Source organism: Callionymus lyra, chromosome 14, assembly GCF_982586985.1.
Source record: "Callionymus lyra chromosome 14, fCalLyr1.hap1.1, whole genome shotgun sequence".
In the NCBI taxonomy this organism is placed as follows: domain Eukaryota; kingdom Metazoa; phylum Chordata; class Actinopteri; order Syngnathiformes; family Callionymidae; genus Callionymus; species Callionymus lyra.
The window spans coordinates 6002963-6021620 of record NC_141831.1 but is presented as its reverse complement, the minus strand read 5'-3'; the positions used below and the strand labels follow the sequence as shown (position 1 = coordinate 6021620).

At 36.1% G+C, this 18658-nt stretch overlaps 1 protein-coding gene across 1 annotated transcript; it reads right to left on the bottom strand.

The window, feature by feature from the left end:
• Positions 1-119: 119 nt before the first annotated feature.
• supt20h (SPT20 homolog, SAGA complex component) lies at positions 120-17915 on the bottom strand. Its single transcript, XM_087806791.1, has 24 exons — positions 17791-17915; positions 17270-17364; positions 15583-15618; positions 15370-15495; positions 15130-15256; positions 14963-15066; positions 14737-14853; positions 14526-14579; positions 13103-13242; positions 12708-12864; positions 11040-11099; positions 10864-10944; positions 9768-9937; positions 9672-9704; positions 9501-9603; positions 9323-9431; positions 7862-8005; positions 5655-5967; positions 5480-5592; positions 4515-4570; positions 4024-4134; positions 2474-2558; positions 2016-2104; positions 120-269 (listed from the first exon to the last, which is right to left on the bottom strand). The coding sequence occupies exons 2-24, from the start codon at positions 17270-17272 to the stop codon at positions 120-122; spliced, it is 2481 nt and encodes an 826-aa protein (XP_087662917.1). The 5' UTR covers positions 17273-17364; positions 17791-17915.
• Positions 17916-18658: the final 743 nt, after the last annotated feature.

Here is an 18658-nt window from a genome sequence, read left to right as displayed (position 1 = left end):
TTTCTTTCTTTTTTTTTTCTGTGGAAGACTGCTACTGAAACTCTTTAAGGCTCCTCAAACTTCCATGTCGGCGCCGGACCACCGTGAGGCCGACACCAGGGCACGGTATCCATGGTAGGCTAGGACCTGGGGAGCGGCTGCGGCGTGCTTCGTTTCCTCCTACTTCTTGGTTGGTTGGCGGTAAGCTGTGGAGGCGCCCCCCCCAGTGGACCCACTGCTGCTCCCATAGCCATTTGCTGCTGCTGCATTTGGCGCTGCAAGAATTGCAACTGCCCGGGTCCGACAACGACAAAGAAGAGACAATCAGAACCGACGCCAGGATCCAAAAAAACGTCACGCAAAATTCGAGAAAAATCCAAACGACGACTGTGGCAGAAGTTAGTGAAGCGGCGTTGATGAAAAGAGCGGTTAATGGGGTGGCGGTGGGTTAAAGAGATATTGAGGATCGGGGGGGGGGGTGAGGTAAGGTAGGGAGGGTTCAGTTGAGCAGCACCAGCTTTGGAAGAACCGCCGGCCGTGACCCCCGAGCAACGACAGACATGCAGCTGTAGCGACCGCTTTCCTCGTCACACCTTCATGCGTTCACCAAAGCGTCGGTGAGAGACCACCTCTGACAGACCACCTCTCACAGACCGCCACCCCCCCCTCCCCACCGGCCCACAGTTAGTTGCTGCCGTCGAGTGTCACAAGCGCCGCTGACTGGGTTTGCCGAGAGCACGAGGGGCCAAACATATGCCACCAATCACACAACACAGACGTGAACGAATGCACAACCAAATGTGAAATAATATAAAAAGGTAGTGACTGGAAGTTGTGCGATTGTTTCTCCGTTGTGAAAGACACACACACGACGAAAAGATATTATATCCAAATGACTTAAGACCTGTACATATTGACAGTTTAACTGATGTTTAAATGTTGTAAAGTATATTTAAAGTTGACTCATTGTTGACTTTTCAAAAAGGCTGTATTTGTAAGACGAGTTGTTCCCCCGCGCTTTTATTTTGAAAAAATGAACTTGCGAATGCCTACAGAAAAAGTTGGGGATCCCATTGTTGGATTAGAGTCAAACCATAGGGACCTCATGATAATTAAGAGACCACTAACCAGCCAACAGGGTTTAAATGTTACCTCCTAATCAACATTTTAAGTTTATGATTTATAGATTAAAATTCATCTTAATTCATGGCGGCAACTTTAAAATAAGGAGTGTGATAAATAAAATAGATATTAATATACATGGATATTTTTTCCAGGAAACTATATTGTATATTTAAAAGCTCTGTATAATTGTTTTCATTTTTTTTTTTATCATAGACCATTTTTGGTTTATTTATATTCAAGTTAATGAGTGTAAAATAAACAAAAAAATCCACCTTTTTCCTTTAAATTTGACGGTGTTGAATTTAAACTTCCAGGCCACTAGATGGCAGCAGTCATTTGTCCTCCGCAGCTTTATATGTCAATATTGTGTACAAAATACTTTTTTACAAATAAAATGCAAAGATATTTATTGTAAATTTATGTTTCGCGACTAATCTTCCGGCCACTAGATGGCAGTGGTCAGTTGTAAAGATCCCAACGATAGACTGAGGACGAGAGGCCTTCAGTTAAAAATGCGCTATATAAATATAAATTACTTACTTACTTTCTTACATTAAGAGAAACAATCATAAGATTTCACGTATAAGAAAATACACAAGTGTATCAAAATATATTGTATCATTTGATAAATCTATTATGACTCGTGAAGATTTTCTGAAAGTATTTTCACTTAAGATTTCGTTAATTTAGACACAAAAGCAGTTTTTTGAGCAAAATAAAATCATCTTAAAATGAAAATACGGCACCACTTGACTAATGAATTTATAGATTATCAGTTTAGAGTTTTACGCTAATAAGAACCAATACATTTCTGACACATGAGCTCGAACGCTAGCATTAAGCGGGTCTAGAAAAGACTGTAAAAGTCTCTCACAGATGTGTGCGTGTAAATGTTAAAGTCGCTGCATTACTTGGATCTGTGGCTGGTGCTGCTGCTGAAGCCTCGGGAGAGGCTGCTGGGGCCCAGACCCGTCCAGCCCACAGCCCAACTGGGACAGCACTACGAGGGGTGAGGAGGGGAGACCCAGAGGGGGTGATGAAGATGATGATGATGATGATGATGGGACAGGAAAGAGAAGCATGAAGATGGAAGAGAAGAAAGAGCGGTAGAACTCACACACAGCAAAACAAAAAAAGTGTGAGGAAGAGTGAGAGAAGGAAGGAGGATGTTGTCGTAGGGAAATGAAGGGGTGAGTTGTGTCAGGAGCGCAAGACGAAAAGGGAAGAAATAATAAAGGCAGAAATTAAACAAAAGAAAAAATGTCGCAGAGAAATCAAGTGAACGTGAGACTAGACTACGAGCTGCTGACTCATCAATACATTAACGTCATGAGTGATGGTTTCTGAAGGGTGTCGTGTGACGGCGTACCTGGCTGTGGAGACATGAACCCGCCGACGCCCAGGTTGATGACAGCCGTCTGTTGGTTTGATAAACTTTGATCGCCTTGATCGCCCTGGAGGACAGAAGAAGACAAACAGATGATTCCACTTTTGTCATGTGATTTACCTTCACTTTCAATAATAAACTTGACATTTTTTCAGTTTTTCTTGCAACTCAAAACTAAGGAAAAGAAAATCATATTTACACGAATTGTCTATTTAATTTTAGATATTAAAAAGAATGGTCATAAAATAAAGTAATACCAAAATCACAGATCATTGTGGGAGTAATAAAGAAATATTAGACTTTAGACTTTCTTTTATGGTCAGAAAACACACTGCAGGGAAACTGGCAACGAAATTTCGTTTGCTTGGCAACCGATAAAAAACACAGCATATGTATATAAAATGATTAATAAGTTAAAAGTAGTGCAATATAGTATAAACAGAATAAAGAAATAATGTTTTAAATATTGCGTAGAATGAATGTATATAAAAGTATAAATATTAACAAGTTAAAATAGTGCAATATAGTATAAATAGAATAAAGAAATAATGTTTAAAATATTGCATAGAATTAATGTATATCAAAGTATAAATATAAATATTAATAAGTAAAAATAGTGCAATATAGTATAAACAGAATAAATAAATAATGTTTTAAATATTGCGTACAATAAATGTATATAAAAGTATAAATATTAACAAGTTAAAATAGTCCAATATAGTATAAATAGAATAAAGAAATAATGTTTTAAATATTGCATAGAATTAATGTATATCAAAGTATAAATATAAATATAAATAAGTAAAAATAGTGCAATATAGTATAAATAGAATAAAGAAATAATGTTTTAAATATTGCATAGAATGAATGTATATGAAAGTATAAATATAAATATTAATAAGTAAAAAATAGTGCAATATAGTATAAACAGAATAAATAAATAGGTTTTTAATTTTGCATAGAATGAATGTATATAAAAGTATGAATATAAATATTCATAAGTTAAAAATAGTGCAATATAGTATAAATAGAATAAAGAAATAATGTTTTAAATATTGCATAGAATGAATGTATATGAAAGTATAAATATAAATATTAATAAGTAAAAAATAGTGCAATATAGTATAAACAGAATAAATAAATAGGTTTTTAATTTTGCATAGAATGAATGTATATAAAAGTATGAATATAAATATTAATAAGTTAAAAATAGTGCAATATAGTATAAACAGAACAAAAAAATAATGTTTTTTTTTAATGCATTGAAGTTATATTGAATTTATTGTATAACGTCATGGTATGACACAAATTTTCATAGTCTTTTTTGCAACATTTTTTTTTTTATTTTGTCCATCTTAAACTTTACAATATTGTTTTTTAGAGAATCAGATCAGTTACAGTCATAACCCCCGGTTCTACAAATATGGTTTACCACCCAAGAAAAAAACAGCCTGTAGAGGGCCGAGCATGCATGAAGTGAAAATGAAGCGTGAGTGGTCGAAGGAATCCTAATACACAGTAAACGGTCTCACCGTCTCCCCCTGCTGCTGAGGACTGGAGGTCGCAGACTGACTCTGCTGTGGGGAGAACTGAGGAACCTGCTGCTGCTGCAGAGGGTTAAAGATGAGAGGACCGGTGGGGAGCTGAGGGTCGGACACACAGATGCAGGCCGGAGATGCAAGGGGGAGGATGGAGGGAGGAGAAGAAGAATGATGCACAAGGATGAAGGGAAAGTGGTCGTTATACAAGGCAAACAACACCAGGAAACTACAGCACGTCTAATAATGACTTTAAGCTCTTCAACAACATGCAGATGGTGGAGTCTTCACGTCACTGGTGGGGAAACTAATGCTGGGGTGAGTGGATTCTCTGGGGAAGGTCTACATGCTACTTCCTGGATTCTGAGGGGGGTACGTGACCACATACACAATATCAAGAGGCGAACTCGAGGTCCCACCGATGCAGGGTTAGGAAGTACGTCACAAGAACATGCTGCTGACGTGAATGAGTGAGAAGGAAATACCTGTAGAAGGTTCAGTTGCCTCAAGCCGGCACCGCTGTTCAAACCAAAGTGGCCCCCTTTGAACAGAGAGGCAGATATTTGACATGTTTTTGTGGCTCCCTCTAGTGCAAGAACAGTGTTATTGCTTGGTCAACGTCAAATGATTTATCTTCGCGTGAAATCCGAGCTTCTAACAGTCGTGTAACCGGTAACTCGTCAATGCTATACATAAAACATAATATAACAAAACGCTTTAAGTTTTGTCTCCAATAAAACACCTTTTAATCCCATTACATTAAAGCCATCCCGGTAGTTATCAGACAAATAAGTAGTCCTGTAGAGCCACTTCAAATGGGAACTATTTATATATATATATATATATATATATATAGCCAACATAACAGAGAAATCACAGATCTTTATTTCACATCTTAACTGCTTGTTGAGCACTGCTGTTGCATGTAGAAATAATGAACACGGAAAAGGACATTTTCTTTAGATTATTTTTGGATTAAAAAGCTTTTTTACGTAACTAAAAGGATATCCAAGAGCACCGTGTCGATTTCTTAGGTACATTTTTGCACTTTCAAATCACATTATAGTTGTTATCATAGACCGCCAATAAAGTGTAAATAATAGATAATTTCAATTTTTTTTTTTAAATGCCAGTGTTTGTTCATTTTTGTGTCGCAATTAAACTTCCGACCACTAGATGGCAGCAGTCGTTATGTCCTCCGCAGCTAAAGCTAACAATGAAATACAGCGAGATCCCGACGTACAATCACATTATACCACTAAAATTCAATTTCCCTTAAAATCGTTGTTCTAGTATATGGACATATATAATATCGTGAGGTGAATACATCCTACTGAATGTTGAGATTAGCGTTTCGCTACAGCCCAGCGTTGACATTATAGTGACACGTCTACTCAACACTGACAAGTTTAAGCAACAGCAAGTATTATCAAACACTATTGAGTCTCACCCGTCTGTGCCGCCGACTGCATGCTGGGCATCAGCCCCCCCGATGGCAGTATTCCACTCAAGTTAAGGCCTGGACCGAGCATCTGGTTGGAGCCGCTCATCAGCGTCTGAGGGCTGCTGCACACAGTCTAGCGTCAGTACAGAGTCGACCCTCAACCGGTCAAAACACGTCTTACCAAACCGAGCTGACCACGTTGATGAAGTTCAGCCCCGCCGGGTTGGTCATGACCTGCGACGACGTGGTTCCGGTGGTGATGGGGGTCCCCATGGTGGGCAGGGGGATGGTCATGACGGGCAGAGGCTGACTCAGGGAGAGCTGCTGCTGGGCAAAGTTAGTCAACAGGGTGGTCTGCGACTGAGTCTGGACCAAGGCGGCGTCCGAGGGGGTCGGCGTCACGGAGAGGGGCGCGTTCAGGACGTCAGAGGGGTGCGGCGTGGAGCACGGTGTGTTGGTGGGCGTGGGGGTGGATGGCTTGGGGGTTCCCGATCCTTTAGGTGTCAAAAAAAGAATATATATTTGTTAAACGTGTATGAAAGTGTGTGTGACACCTTCAGCTCCTCACTGGTCCTCTCATCAGAATATTCAATGTTTTCTTTCTATTTGTGCTTTTGTTTTTGTAAATGTCCCTTCATTTTTATAAATGTGCCTTTCCTTTTTGAATCTGCTTTTTTTTTGTAAATGCATTATTGTTTTTTTATTTCAATATTGTTTTTGTAAATACACTATTGTTTTTTGTAAATGCACTATTGTTTTTTGTAAATTCAATATTGTTTTTGTAAACGCACTTTTGTTTTTGTAAAGGCACTATTGTTTTTTTATATGCACTATTGTTTTTATAATTGCACTTTTGTTTTGTAAATGCACTATTGTTTTTATAATTGCACTTTTGTTTTTGTAAATGCACTATTGTTTTGTAAATGCACTTTTGTTTTTGTAAATGCACTATTGTTTTTTTATATGCACTATTGTTTTTATAATTGCACTATTGTTTTTGTAAATGCACTATTGTTTTTTTATATGCACTATTGTTTTTTATAATTGCACTTTTGTTTTTGTAAATGCAATATTGTTTTTTATATGCACTTTTGTTTTTATAATTGCACTTTTGTTTTTGTAAATGCACTATTGTTTTTTTATATGCACTATTGTTTTTATAATTGCACTTTTGTTTTGTAAATGCACTTTTGTTTTGTAAATGCTCTATTGTTTTGTAAATGCACTATTGTTTTTTTATATGCACTATTGTTTTTATAATTGCACTTTTGTTTTGTAAATGCACTATTGTTTTTATAATTGCACTTTTGTTTTGTAAATGCAATATTGTTTTTGTAAATGCAATATTGTTTTTATAATTGCACTTTTGTTTTTGTAAATGCAATATTGTTTTTTTATATGCACTTTTGTTTTTATAATTGCACTTTTGTTTTTGTAAATGCACTATTGTTTTTTTATATGCACTTTTGTTTTGTAAATGCACTTTTGTTTTTTATATGCACTTTTGTTTTTGTAAATGCACTATTGTTTTTTACATGCACTATTGTTTTTGTAATTGCACTTATGTTTTTGTAAATGCACTATTGTTTTTTACATGCACTATTGTTTTTGTAAATGCACTTATGTTTTTGTAAATGCACTCTTGTTTTTGTAAATGCACTTTTGTTTTTTCATATGCACTACTGTTTTTATAATTGCACTTTTGTTTTTTATATGCACTTTTGTTTTTGTAAATGCACTATTGTTTTTTACATGCACTATTGTTTTTGTAAATGCACTATTGTTTTTTACATGCACTATTGTTTTTGTAATTGCACTTTTGTTTTTGTAAATGCACTATTGTTTTTTACATGCACTATTGTTTTTGTAAATGCACTTATGTTTTTGTAAATGCACTCTTGTTTTTATAATTGCACTTTTGTTTTTTATATGCACTTTTGTTTTTGTAAATGCACTATTGTTTTTTACATGCACTATTGTTTTTGTAATTGCACTTATGTTTTTGTAAATGCACTTATGTTTTTGTAAATGCACTTTTGTTTTTTCATATGCACTATTGTTTTTATAATTGCACTTTTGTTTTGTAAATGCAATATTGTTTTTATAAATGCACTATTGTTTTTTATATGCACTATTGTTTTTGTAATTGCACTTGTGTTTTTGTAAATGCACTGTTGTTTTTGTAAATGCACTTTTGTTTTTGTGAACGTGCAAAATTAATAATTGAAAAACAATAAAGAATTCAACCTTTATAATTGAATTGAATTTCAATTTTTAATCAATAATTAAGAGAAAAAAAAAATCAAAAAAACCCTTTCAATAAAAAACATTCTAATATCATGATCTACTTCCAAACATTGATTGACAGCGATAAGAGCAGAGACTCACTCTGCGAGGCGCCCATCGGTGAGAGGGAGGCCGGAGACAACAGACCCATCTGACCCAGTTCTATGGAGTGTTTCCTGTTCAGAGACTGGCTTTTGGCGGGCGGGGTGGTGGGACCTTTGATCAGACCCGAGCTAAAAGGATTACCTACAGAAACAAACTCATCTATAAATCATGCATAAAATGTGTGTATAAAAGTCATTAATCACTAGAAAGTAGGGGTGAGTATTGTCAAGAATCCGATGATACGATACGATATATTGTGATATATAGTGATACTGTAGGAACGAGGATATCTTTGTAGTATTGTCGAGTACTTGAGGTCGTAACAGAAGTCGTAACTGCTTTCATTTGTTTTCGAACCAAATTATGTCAAAACATCAGCTTTTAAAAGCTGCTGGAGTCACTGTATCCTCTTGTCCTCAGTCATCGCCAGGATCTTTCTATTGTTACATTAACTACGGATAACATGATGACTGCTGCCCTCTAGAGGCTGAAAGTTTAATTATGTGAATACTTGCATGTTTATTGTATAGAAAAATCGAATTACTTTATTTAAACACACTTATTGCACTGTAACCTAAACAACAACAATTCATTGCTGGTTTACTGTTTCAGTTAAAGAAGTACTAATATTCAGTTAAAGAAGTACTAATATAGAGGAAGAAGTACTAATATTCAGTTAAAAAAGTACTAATATAGAGGAAGAAGTACTAATTTTCAGTTAAAGAAGTACTAATATAGAGGAAGAAGTACTAATTTTCAGTTAAAGAAGTACTAATATAGAGGAAGAAGTACTAATATAGAGGAAGTACTAGTATTCAGTTAAAAAAGTACTAATATAGAGGAAGAAGTACTAATGTTCAGTTAAAGAAGTACTAATATAGAGGAAGAAGTACTAATAAAGAGGAAGAAGTACTAATAAAGAGGAAGAAGTACTAATATAGAGGAAGTACTAATATTCAGTTAAAAAAGTACTAATATAGAGGAAGAAGTACTAATTTTCAGTTAAAGAAGTACTAATATAGAGGAAGAAGTACTAATAACGAGGAAGAAGTACTAATATAGAGGAAGAAGTACTAATAAAGAGAAAGAAGTACTAATGTAGAGGAAGAAGTACTAATATTCAGTTAAAGAAGTACTAATATTCAGTTAAAGAAGTACTAATACTGACAGAGGAAGAAGTACTAATATTCAGTTAAAGAAGTACTAATATTCAGTTAAAGAAGTACTAATAAAAATAGAGGAAAGTTTGTCGTCCCTCAGTCCAGTTGTCAACTCTCGCTCTTTCCTACATTAACTGTCTTTATCAGGAAGTACCAAACATCCACAAAGGTCAGTTTTACTGTTATTAGGAGTCTCTGTATCTAATGTTGACGTCCATAATCTCTTATCTTAAACACTGGCAGGTCACCATGTCGACATGAACATTCATCTACAACCATCAATGCTGGTGAGACGAACCTGAGGAGGAGCTGCTGCCGGACCCTGAAGGCAGTTTGATGGGGGGCGGCCGGTGCTTCGCCCCTTTTCCCAAAACAGGCGTCAGTAAAGACGCTCCGTCCGCCTGTGGCTGACCAGAAAAAATATAAAATAAATAACAGCGTCTTGAATTTAAACTGATTAAATGCTGGACTTTCACCTCATCTTTGTTCGGAGACAGCGGCATCTGTCCCACGTGATGAGACATCTTGACCTCACAGTTGGCCTCAGTCTCACATACTTTTTGGTAATGAGTAAGAAAACTGAAGGAAGAGCAGGAGAATAAGAAAACCGTAGACATTTGAAAGGAAGGATTAAAGAGGGATGTTACCGCTCGGCGTCGATCTTTGATCCGATGAGGAATCTGTGACGCGGAGAGAATTAATTCAAAAGGCTTTCATAAGAGATGATCGTCAAGGCAACTCACGGAGGATGGATGAGCTTAAGGTCTGTGCTGTCTTCTTCTGCTTTGGGTTCTTTAGCGCAGTAGATCTTCCCATAAACCAGCGGGTCACCTATCGACTGGAAAATAGACACCTTGGTCTTCTGGACTTGGCCTCGAACTTCACACTCGAAAGTGTAGTCGTCTATGACTTCCTGTGGAGGACAAGTTGATCTTTGTGTTACCAACAAATAGTTCCCCTTGAAAACTACCAGTGAACCACAAGAGAATAAGATACATTTTTTTTAGTATTTTTTAATTACTTAAACTCAGCAGAGGCTCTGAAGTAAATTTAAAAACAAAACTTCAGTTGATTAAAGTTGAGAAGACAGAATGAAAGTTTTCAGTTTTGATCATTCATTCTCTTAAACTATAAAACAAGTGATTTGAAATATAATTTAAAAGCTTTTGAATGATAAAAAACTGTGGTAATTTAGCCATTATTTAAAAAATATTTTTCTCTGAGGTTAGTATGTTCAGAATCCGAATCTCTTCAGGTTGTAATTGAAACATTGCTCACTATCCTAACAATGAAATAAAAAAAGTCAAATAAAATATACTAGATGTTACTGCCATGTACTGGTAGTTTTGTAGAGATGCAATAAAACTAATAATAAAATAATAATAAAGAGGAATAATATCTAATGCAAGAATGTATTTAATATTAATAAGTATTTACTAGATGAGATAATTGCATCTTGTATTGTATTTTAAAAGTTACTCCTTGTGCGGAACTATTGTTCACGGTTGTTTCTAGGGGGACTTTTTATTGATGTACACGCAGACAAATAAAATAGTAGATCTAATAATTAGAGTCACGTGACTTCATTTTTTAACCACATGTTTTCCTTGTTTTGTTGTAAATAACTTTTTGTGTATAACTTGTTTTAATTGTTAAAATTATAGATCATTTTAATATTAAAAAAGTCACTTTCAGTCAAGCATGTATAAGTAAATAAAACATAAAACTAGTTTTATCAACAAAATCCTATTTGATTGACACACCATTGCTTTCACGATATTATGTTATTAATTATGAATATTTCTAAACATTTTCCCCTTCTTTCTGTCTCTTCAGTACCTCCGCCGGCCAAATGACTGTCGTGGGTTGAGAGTCTGCATCCATCTGCAGAGATTTCTCCACAACAGCGAACTTCTCCACCTACACAACAAAACACAGACGTAACACTCGTTTTTTTTCATCCGCACAACAAGACGACTTCACAGCACAAAATAAACGCTGGACCTTCTACTTACATCGATCTCTTTTGGTACAGTCAGCTGACAGTTGTTGTTCTGCCTCCACATGTCAACACACTGCAACCAAAACACCAGTCCATGAGAATATGCATCAATTTTGAGTTCGTAAGTAAATTCATCAAGAAGGATGTGTCTCGCCTGCAGTTGATACACAACTGCAGAGAGAATTGTGAGCCGCTCTAGTAGAAGAACTCACATTTCTCTGATCCTTCAAACTCTTCACTGGCTTCCAGCTTCTTTCAGGATCAACTTTAAAATTCTGGTTCTTACTTTCAGATCTATTCATGGTCAGACCTTCCATCAGAGATCTGATCCAGACTTACACCCCAGCTCGGGCTCTGAGGTCTGTGGATCAGAATCTACTGATGGTTCCTGAACAAGGTTCAGGACCAGAGGAGAGAAATCCTTCCAGACTGTTGCTGCTAAGCTTTGGAACCATCTCTGTGTTTGATGATCTACTGACTCCTTCAAGAAACATCTCTGTGTTTGATGATCTACTGACTCCTTCAAGAAACATCTGTGTTTGATGATCTACTGACTCCTTCAAGAAACATCTGTGTTTGATGATCTACTGACTCCTTCAAGAAACATCTGTGTTTGATGATCTACTGACTCCTTCAAGAAACATCTGTGTTTGATGATCTACTGACTCCTTCAAGAAACATCTGTGTTTGATGATCTACTGACTCCTTCAAGAAACATCTGTGTTTGATGATCTACTGACTCCTTCAAGAAACATCTGTGTTTGATGATCTACTGACTCCTTCAAGAAACATCTGTTTTTGATGATCTACTGACTCCTTCAAGAAACATCTGTGTTTGATGATCTACTGACTCCTTCAAGAAACATCTGTTTTTGATGATCTACTGACTCCTTCAAGAAACATCTCTGTGTTTGATGATCTACTGACTCCTTCAAGAAACATCTGTGTTTGATGATCTACTGACTCCTTCAAGAAACATCTGTGTTTGATGATCTACTGACTCCTTCAAGAAACATCTGTGTTTGATGATCTACTGACTCCTTCAAGAAACATCTGTGTTTGATGATCTACTGACTCCTTCAAGAAACATCTGTGTTTGATGATCTACTGACTCCTTCAAGAAACATCTGTGTTTGATGATCTACTGACTCCTTCAAGAAACATCTGTGTTTGATGATCTACTGACTCCTTCAAGAAACATCTGTGTTTGATGATCTACTGACTCCTTCAAGAAACATCTGTGTTTGATGATCTACTGACTCCTTCAAGAAACATCTGTGTTTGATGATCTACTGACTCCTTCAAGAAACATCTGTGTTTGATGATCTACTGACTCCTTCAAGAAACATCTGTGTTTGATGATCTACTGACTCCTTCAAGAAACATCTGTGTTTGATGATCTACTGACTCCTTCAAGAAACATCTTAAGACGTTTTTATTTGTTCAGGCTTTTCCTTGATTTTCTGGAACTCCTGTTGTGTTCTCAGTGTTATCTTGACCTTTAAAATATATACTTTATTGAATATTGTTTTGATTGTTTAAGCGCTTTGTGACCCTGGTCTGGAAAAGCGCTATACAAATAAAAATGACTTACTTACTTACTTATTATTGATCATAATATTGACTGAAAAAGAACATTTTAAGCATCTTTCAAGATGAACTAAATGAGCCGATATCTTACGTTTCCAACTTTAGAAATCTTCAGGTCGATGCTCGGCGCCGGTTTCCTCTCCTTCTTCTTCTGCAGGTAGTCGTAAAGGCGTAGCTGCGGTGGCAGCGGGAGGTGAGACAGCTCCTGCTGCCTGTTCAGGGCGGCTCGAGAGTGCCTCTTGAAACATCTGCAAACGTCGAGGGTTCGATTCTCAATCAGGATATGACCCCCATTTTCTAACCTTTTCCATCAGCTACTGTTCTCCTCCTCACGCTCACCACTTCCTCTTATCATTTGCTATGAAGCATCTTTGACCTTCTTCTTCTCTTCTTAGCCTCCATTATCACACAGTCTTGACTTCACCTCAAACCCTGTCCATAACCCCCCCCTCGAAACCTTCGTCCCTGTAATGGATCCACAAGTACCGTTTCATTGATCGCGTGTTCAGCTTCTGCTTGTTGTAGAACAGACGGTTGGCTGTGCAGCTGACGGAGATGGACGGGTCCAGACACAGAGGTTCTGCTGTGGCCAGGATCAACTGACTCTCTAGTTGCAACTTGTCGTCCTGAAAGACAGGGAAAAAAAAAGCATTTATGAGCAACATTTTTTTTAACCCATGTGTTGTTTCTGGGTCAAAGTGACCCAAAGGCCTGCAAAGAAATGTGTTTGTGGTATCCCTTGTGTTTGCTTCAGGTCAAGACGAACGACCTGCAACACTGCATATGTATTTATGGAAACCAGGGAAGTCATACACTTTTGACCCAGAGACAACATATTTGTTTTCACACCTTTTGGTCAACTTGACCCAGAGAAAACACAGGGGATACTGCAAACACATTTGTTTCCTGGCCTTCGGGTCAACTTGACCCAGAGACAACACAAGGGATACTACAAACACATTTGTTTCTGGGCCTTCGGGTCAACTTGACCCAGAGAAAACATAAGGGATACCTCAAACACATATGTTTTGAGGCTTTTGGGTCAACTTGACCCAGAGACAAAACAAGGGATAGCTCAAAAACATTTGTTTTCAGACCTTCGGATCAACTTGACCCAGAGACAACACAAGGGATACTACAAACACATTTGTTTTCAGACCTTCGGGTCAACTTGACCCAGAGAAAACATAAGGGATACCTCAAACACATATGTTTTGGGGCTTTTGGGTCAACTTGACCCAGAGACAACACAAGGGATACCTCAAACACGTTTGTTTTCAGACCTTCGGGCAAAGTTGACCCAGAGAAAACACAAGGGATACTACAAACACATATGTTTTCGGGCCTTCGGGTCAACTTGACCCAGAGACAACACAAGGGATACCACAAACACATATGTTTTGGGGCTTTTGGGTCAACTTGACCCAGAGACAACACAAGGGATACCACAAACACATATGTTTTCGGGCCTTCGGGTCAACTTGACCCAGAGACAACACAAAGGATACTACAAACACATATGTTTTCGGGCCTTCGGGTCAACTTGACCCAGAGAAAACACAAGGGATACTACAAACACATATGTTTTCGGGCCTTCGGGTCAACTTGACCCAGAGAAAACACAAAGGATACCTCAAACACATTTGTTTTCAGACCTTTGGGTCAACTTGACCCAGAGAAAACACAAAGGATACCTCAAACACATTTGTTTTCGGGCCTTAATTATTACCATCATTTTTTATTTTTTTTAATTAATTTTGATTATTTTTTAAAAGACGTCCTGTTGTGAATTAATTATGACAGTAATAGATTTTATTTGAAGAGGCCTTTATTTTGCCTTCAATAAATACTTTTATTTTTATTTCAACCCATAAACTTTATTTGTATTTACATTAAAAAAATACTTCACCTGTGTCCACTTGTGATGCTCACTGGTTATTGCATGGACATCACAGATCAGAGTCTGGAAAACATGAAACAAATTTAAATGTAAAGAAAAGTGCAACTTCATTCCGAGGTTAAAAGAAATACATTATAAAATAATAATAAATAATATATTAAATACATGGACTTGGTAACTTCAAGAAGTCAACAGCAAAATAATGTTGTATTTTTTTTACCTGCATCGTCGGCCTCAACAGAACATGTCTGCTTTGATAGGTCGGCATCTTGGTGTTACTGGACTGTCTGTAGTCTCTCACCTCCACGATGACGCAGCCACAGTGGAAGATGTGGACCTGGAACCAACAAACATTCCACAATAGCAGGATGTACTTGTTAAATCGAACACGTCATTTAAAATGCGTCACATAAACAAATGTAATCTGATTTTGTTCCGATAAATACCTGTGATTTCTCCAACAAATCCACCAGAATGGGAGGCAGCTCTTCCGCGTCCAAGTACTCCAGAAGTTCCCCCTCTTCGTATGGCAGGCGGATAGTTTCAGAATCTGTTCAAAAGGTCAAAGTTAATGTTCGCAGTCGACCGTAAACGAATGCGTCGCTTTACTTACCAGATCCATTTTTTCCCCTGAGCATCAACGAGTAGCCCTCGTTTCCAGGGTAGAGGTTGACGACCAGACATGACACGGACTCCTGAGATACCAACTTTTCCAATAGATTCACATTTCTTCTTAAATTCTACAAGAAGACAAAAAAGGTAAAGCATAAGAAAAAATCAGGATAAGAACAAAACAGCGTAAAATAACCGTCTATATGTGCAGTAAATTTCCAAATGAAAGAAGACGACTGACCTTTAACTCTGGTTCTTTCTCACATTCTTCTATGTACAGCTCGTAGAGTTTCTGATATAAACTCTTTTTCCCGCCGGATGATATTCTTCTTCTTGCTGGTCGCTGGCGAGCACTTTCAACAATGTACTGTTTTGAAAGAAATACACACAGAGAGAGTTTAGTTGAATTGCTGGCACTAAAAAAAAAAAAAAAAGGAAAATATTAAAAGCGTACCTCGGCTCGGTCCAATGCATATTCCAAACCTTGTTGCTATGCAGATTAGAAAATAAAAATATTACCATTTAGGAAAAGTTCAAGGGAAAAGAGATTTGTTTTTCAGTACATACAAAAATAAGTGAAAAGTTGAACAACAAATGTAATAGAAGGGATAAAATAAATAAATATATATTTTTAATTAATTATAGTAACTGCACTCTATTGTTTATTTTCTTTTTAATGCCATTCTACAAATAGTTTCCTTCTATGTGTTTATGCCCAATTTCTGGTTTACATAGACAGTACATATTGTTCCTACAGTTTAATTCAACTTTTTAAGACTGTTTTAATAAATTAAAGACCTATATAAGTAAGTAAGTAATTTATATTTATAGAGTGCTTTTCTAGACCAGGGTCAGAAAGCGCTTAAACAATCAAAACAATACTCAATAAAGTATATACTTTAAAGGGCAATATACCAAAACTGAAAGCCAACACCAAATAAATGACAAATAAATGATAGGTTAGGGACAATTTTACCAAAAAATATTACTTTAAGAAATAATACTAATTGAATATAATCCTTCCCCATGTTTCTCTGAGCTAATGTTTAGAAACTTATGTCCGTTTTGTTAGGGTCGGCTTTGTGAATGAGCTTCAATCTTTATTAAAAAATAAATAAATAAACCTATTGTTTACTATAAGACTTCTGAAAATTTGATTTAGATACATGAAGGCCTTTCTTTTTAGATTCATGAATTAAATGCCATTTAAGACTTTTTAAGAATCCGTGGGAACAAACCGAGTCATGACCCATATTTACACCCAATATTTATAACTGTTTCTTTATCTGGTAAACAACTCGTCACACAAATAACTAGTTTATACTTTACAATGTTTAACAAATTCAAACAAGTTTCATTGTTTCACATTAAAACACATTATCCAAACAATAGTTCTGTCATCAGGTGTACAATCATCATTAAAAACAAAAACATTTTTAGTGTCTAATAAGTTGACAATATTCTATATTTACGTTGCGAAAAAGAAAGAAAAGTAGAGTTAAAACGTACCATTGTTTTAATAACATTTGAAATAATAAAATTAAAGGCCACTATACAACAATATATCAAAACTGAAAGCCAACACCAAATAAATTAAATAGGTTAAGGACAATTTAACCAAAAAGTATTACTTTAAGAAATAATAATAATTTAATGTCATCTTCCCCCATGTTTCTCTGAGCTAATGTTTAGGAACTAATGTCCGTTTTGTTATAGTCGGCTTTGTTAATGAGCTTCAATCTTTATTAAAAAATAAATAAATAAACCTATTGTTTACTATAAGACTTCTGAAAATTTGATTTAAATACATGAAGGCCCTTTTTTTTAGATTCATGAATTAAATGGCAGACTTTTTAATAATCGGTAGGAACAAACCGAGTCATGACTTATATTTACTCCCAATATTTATAACTATTTCTTGATCTGGTAAACAACTCGTCACACAAATACAAAGTACATACTTTGCAATAACATTTTTACAACTTCGAACAAGTTTCATTGTTTCACATTAAAACACATTATTCAAACAATAGTTAGGTGTACAATTATCATTAAAAACAAACATTTTAGTGTCTAATAAGTTGACAATATTCTATATTTACGTTGTGAAAAGGAGATAAAAGTAGAGTTTAAAAACGTACCATTGTGGTCCACCGCCAGATGAGAGGCGAGTGCCCGGAGACGATGCTGTCCTTTCTGGCCCCAGTGTCACCTTCCCGGAGAAACCATTCACGCTCTGGACATCAACACAACCAGATCAACACAACATTTAATGGAACGAACATCACAGAGTCTCTGTAGGAAACTAACGCTTTGTTGACATCCTGAGTCACTTCTGATGCACACATAATACACTTCATATTTCATGTTCCATCAAAGTTATCCTCCGACTTAACTATATTTTCCTGACCCTAACCAATAAAGGGAGTCAAAGGACGTGTGTGTGTGGACGCCTTCGTGCACGAGATGATGGTAAAACGTGAGGATGTGCGTGTGTTACACAGAGAAAGAGGCAGAAACAGCAACAAGCTCCATGATGATGAGAGGCTAACGTTAGCCGGCTAGCTCGTCTCCGAGGAACCAGCCTCGCTAATCGCGTTAGCGAGTCAAAGACGCCGAATAAAAGTGAGCGGCGACCACAGGAGGACCGGGACGGACTCACCTGTCAGATTGCATAGCGCCGGGCGGAGGCTCCAGGGAAAGGAAACGAAATGAAATAGAACATCTGTGTCTTCATTGAAAAAAAGTCGGAACAGCAGCCATTTTCTCCCAGTGTGACAACAACAGCTAAACTTCCGGTGTAGGTAACGATGGGCGGGGCCTAAGATGGAAGTTTACGTAGCAACACTAGTAGTAACGATCACACAAGTACTAACAATATTAATCACTAAATAAAAACAATAAAAGGGGTGATTTTTCGACCACCCCATTCTTTTTTCGCATCTATGAGCTAAAAATAAAACTATTAAACAAGTAGTGAAGAAACAATTGTATTAAGTTAATGTGGAATTTGTATTTAAAAATACCACGACGATAATTGTTTGGCAGCTATTTTTAAATTATATAACTTCACATAAGCAATGGTCATCTGAAACATAAATATTAAATAAAAATTTTCTTAAAATGTTTTAATTGTTTGTTTTCGATTGCTTTTTTTTTTGCGACGTCATTTTTATTTTCGATCCAATTTCTACTTCTGATATCATGCTAGTCATTTGATTTCCACTCTATTATTTATCATTTTACGGTTTTTATTAGATTAATCACTATTTTTCGCAGATTTTTGTGTTTGTTAAAAATTATATTTATGAGGTCAAAATAAAACTATTAAACAAGTAGTGAAGAAATCATTATATTAATTAAATGTGGTATTTGTATTTAAAATAACCCGACGATAACTTATTGGCAGTATGTTTTAAATTTGAAATTTCATATAAGCTATGTTAATTTAAAACATAAACATTAAATGAAAAGTTTTCTTACATTTTTTTTTTTTGGTTTTCGATTGCTGTTTTTTTACGACTTGTAAT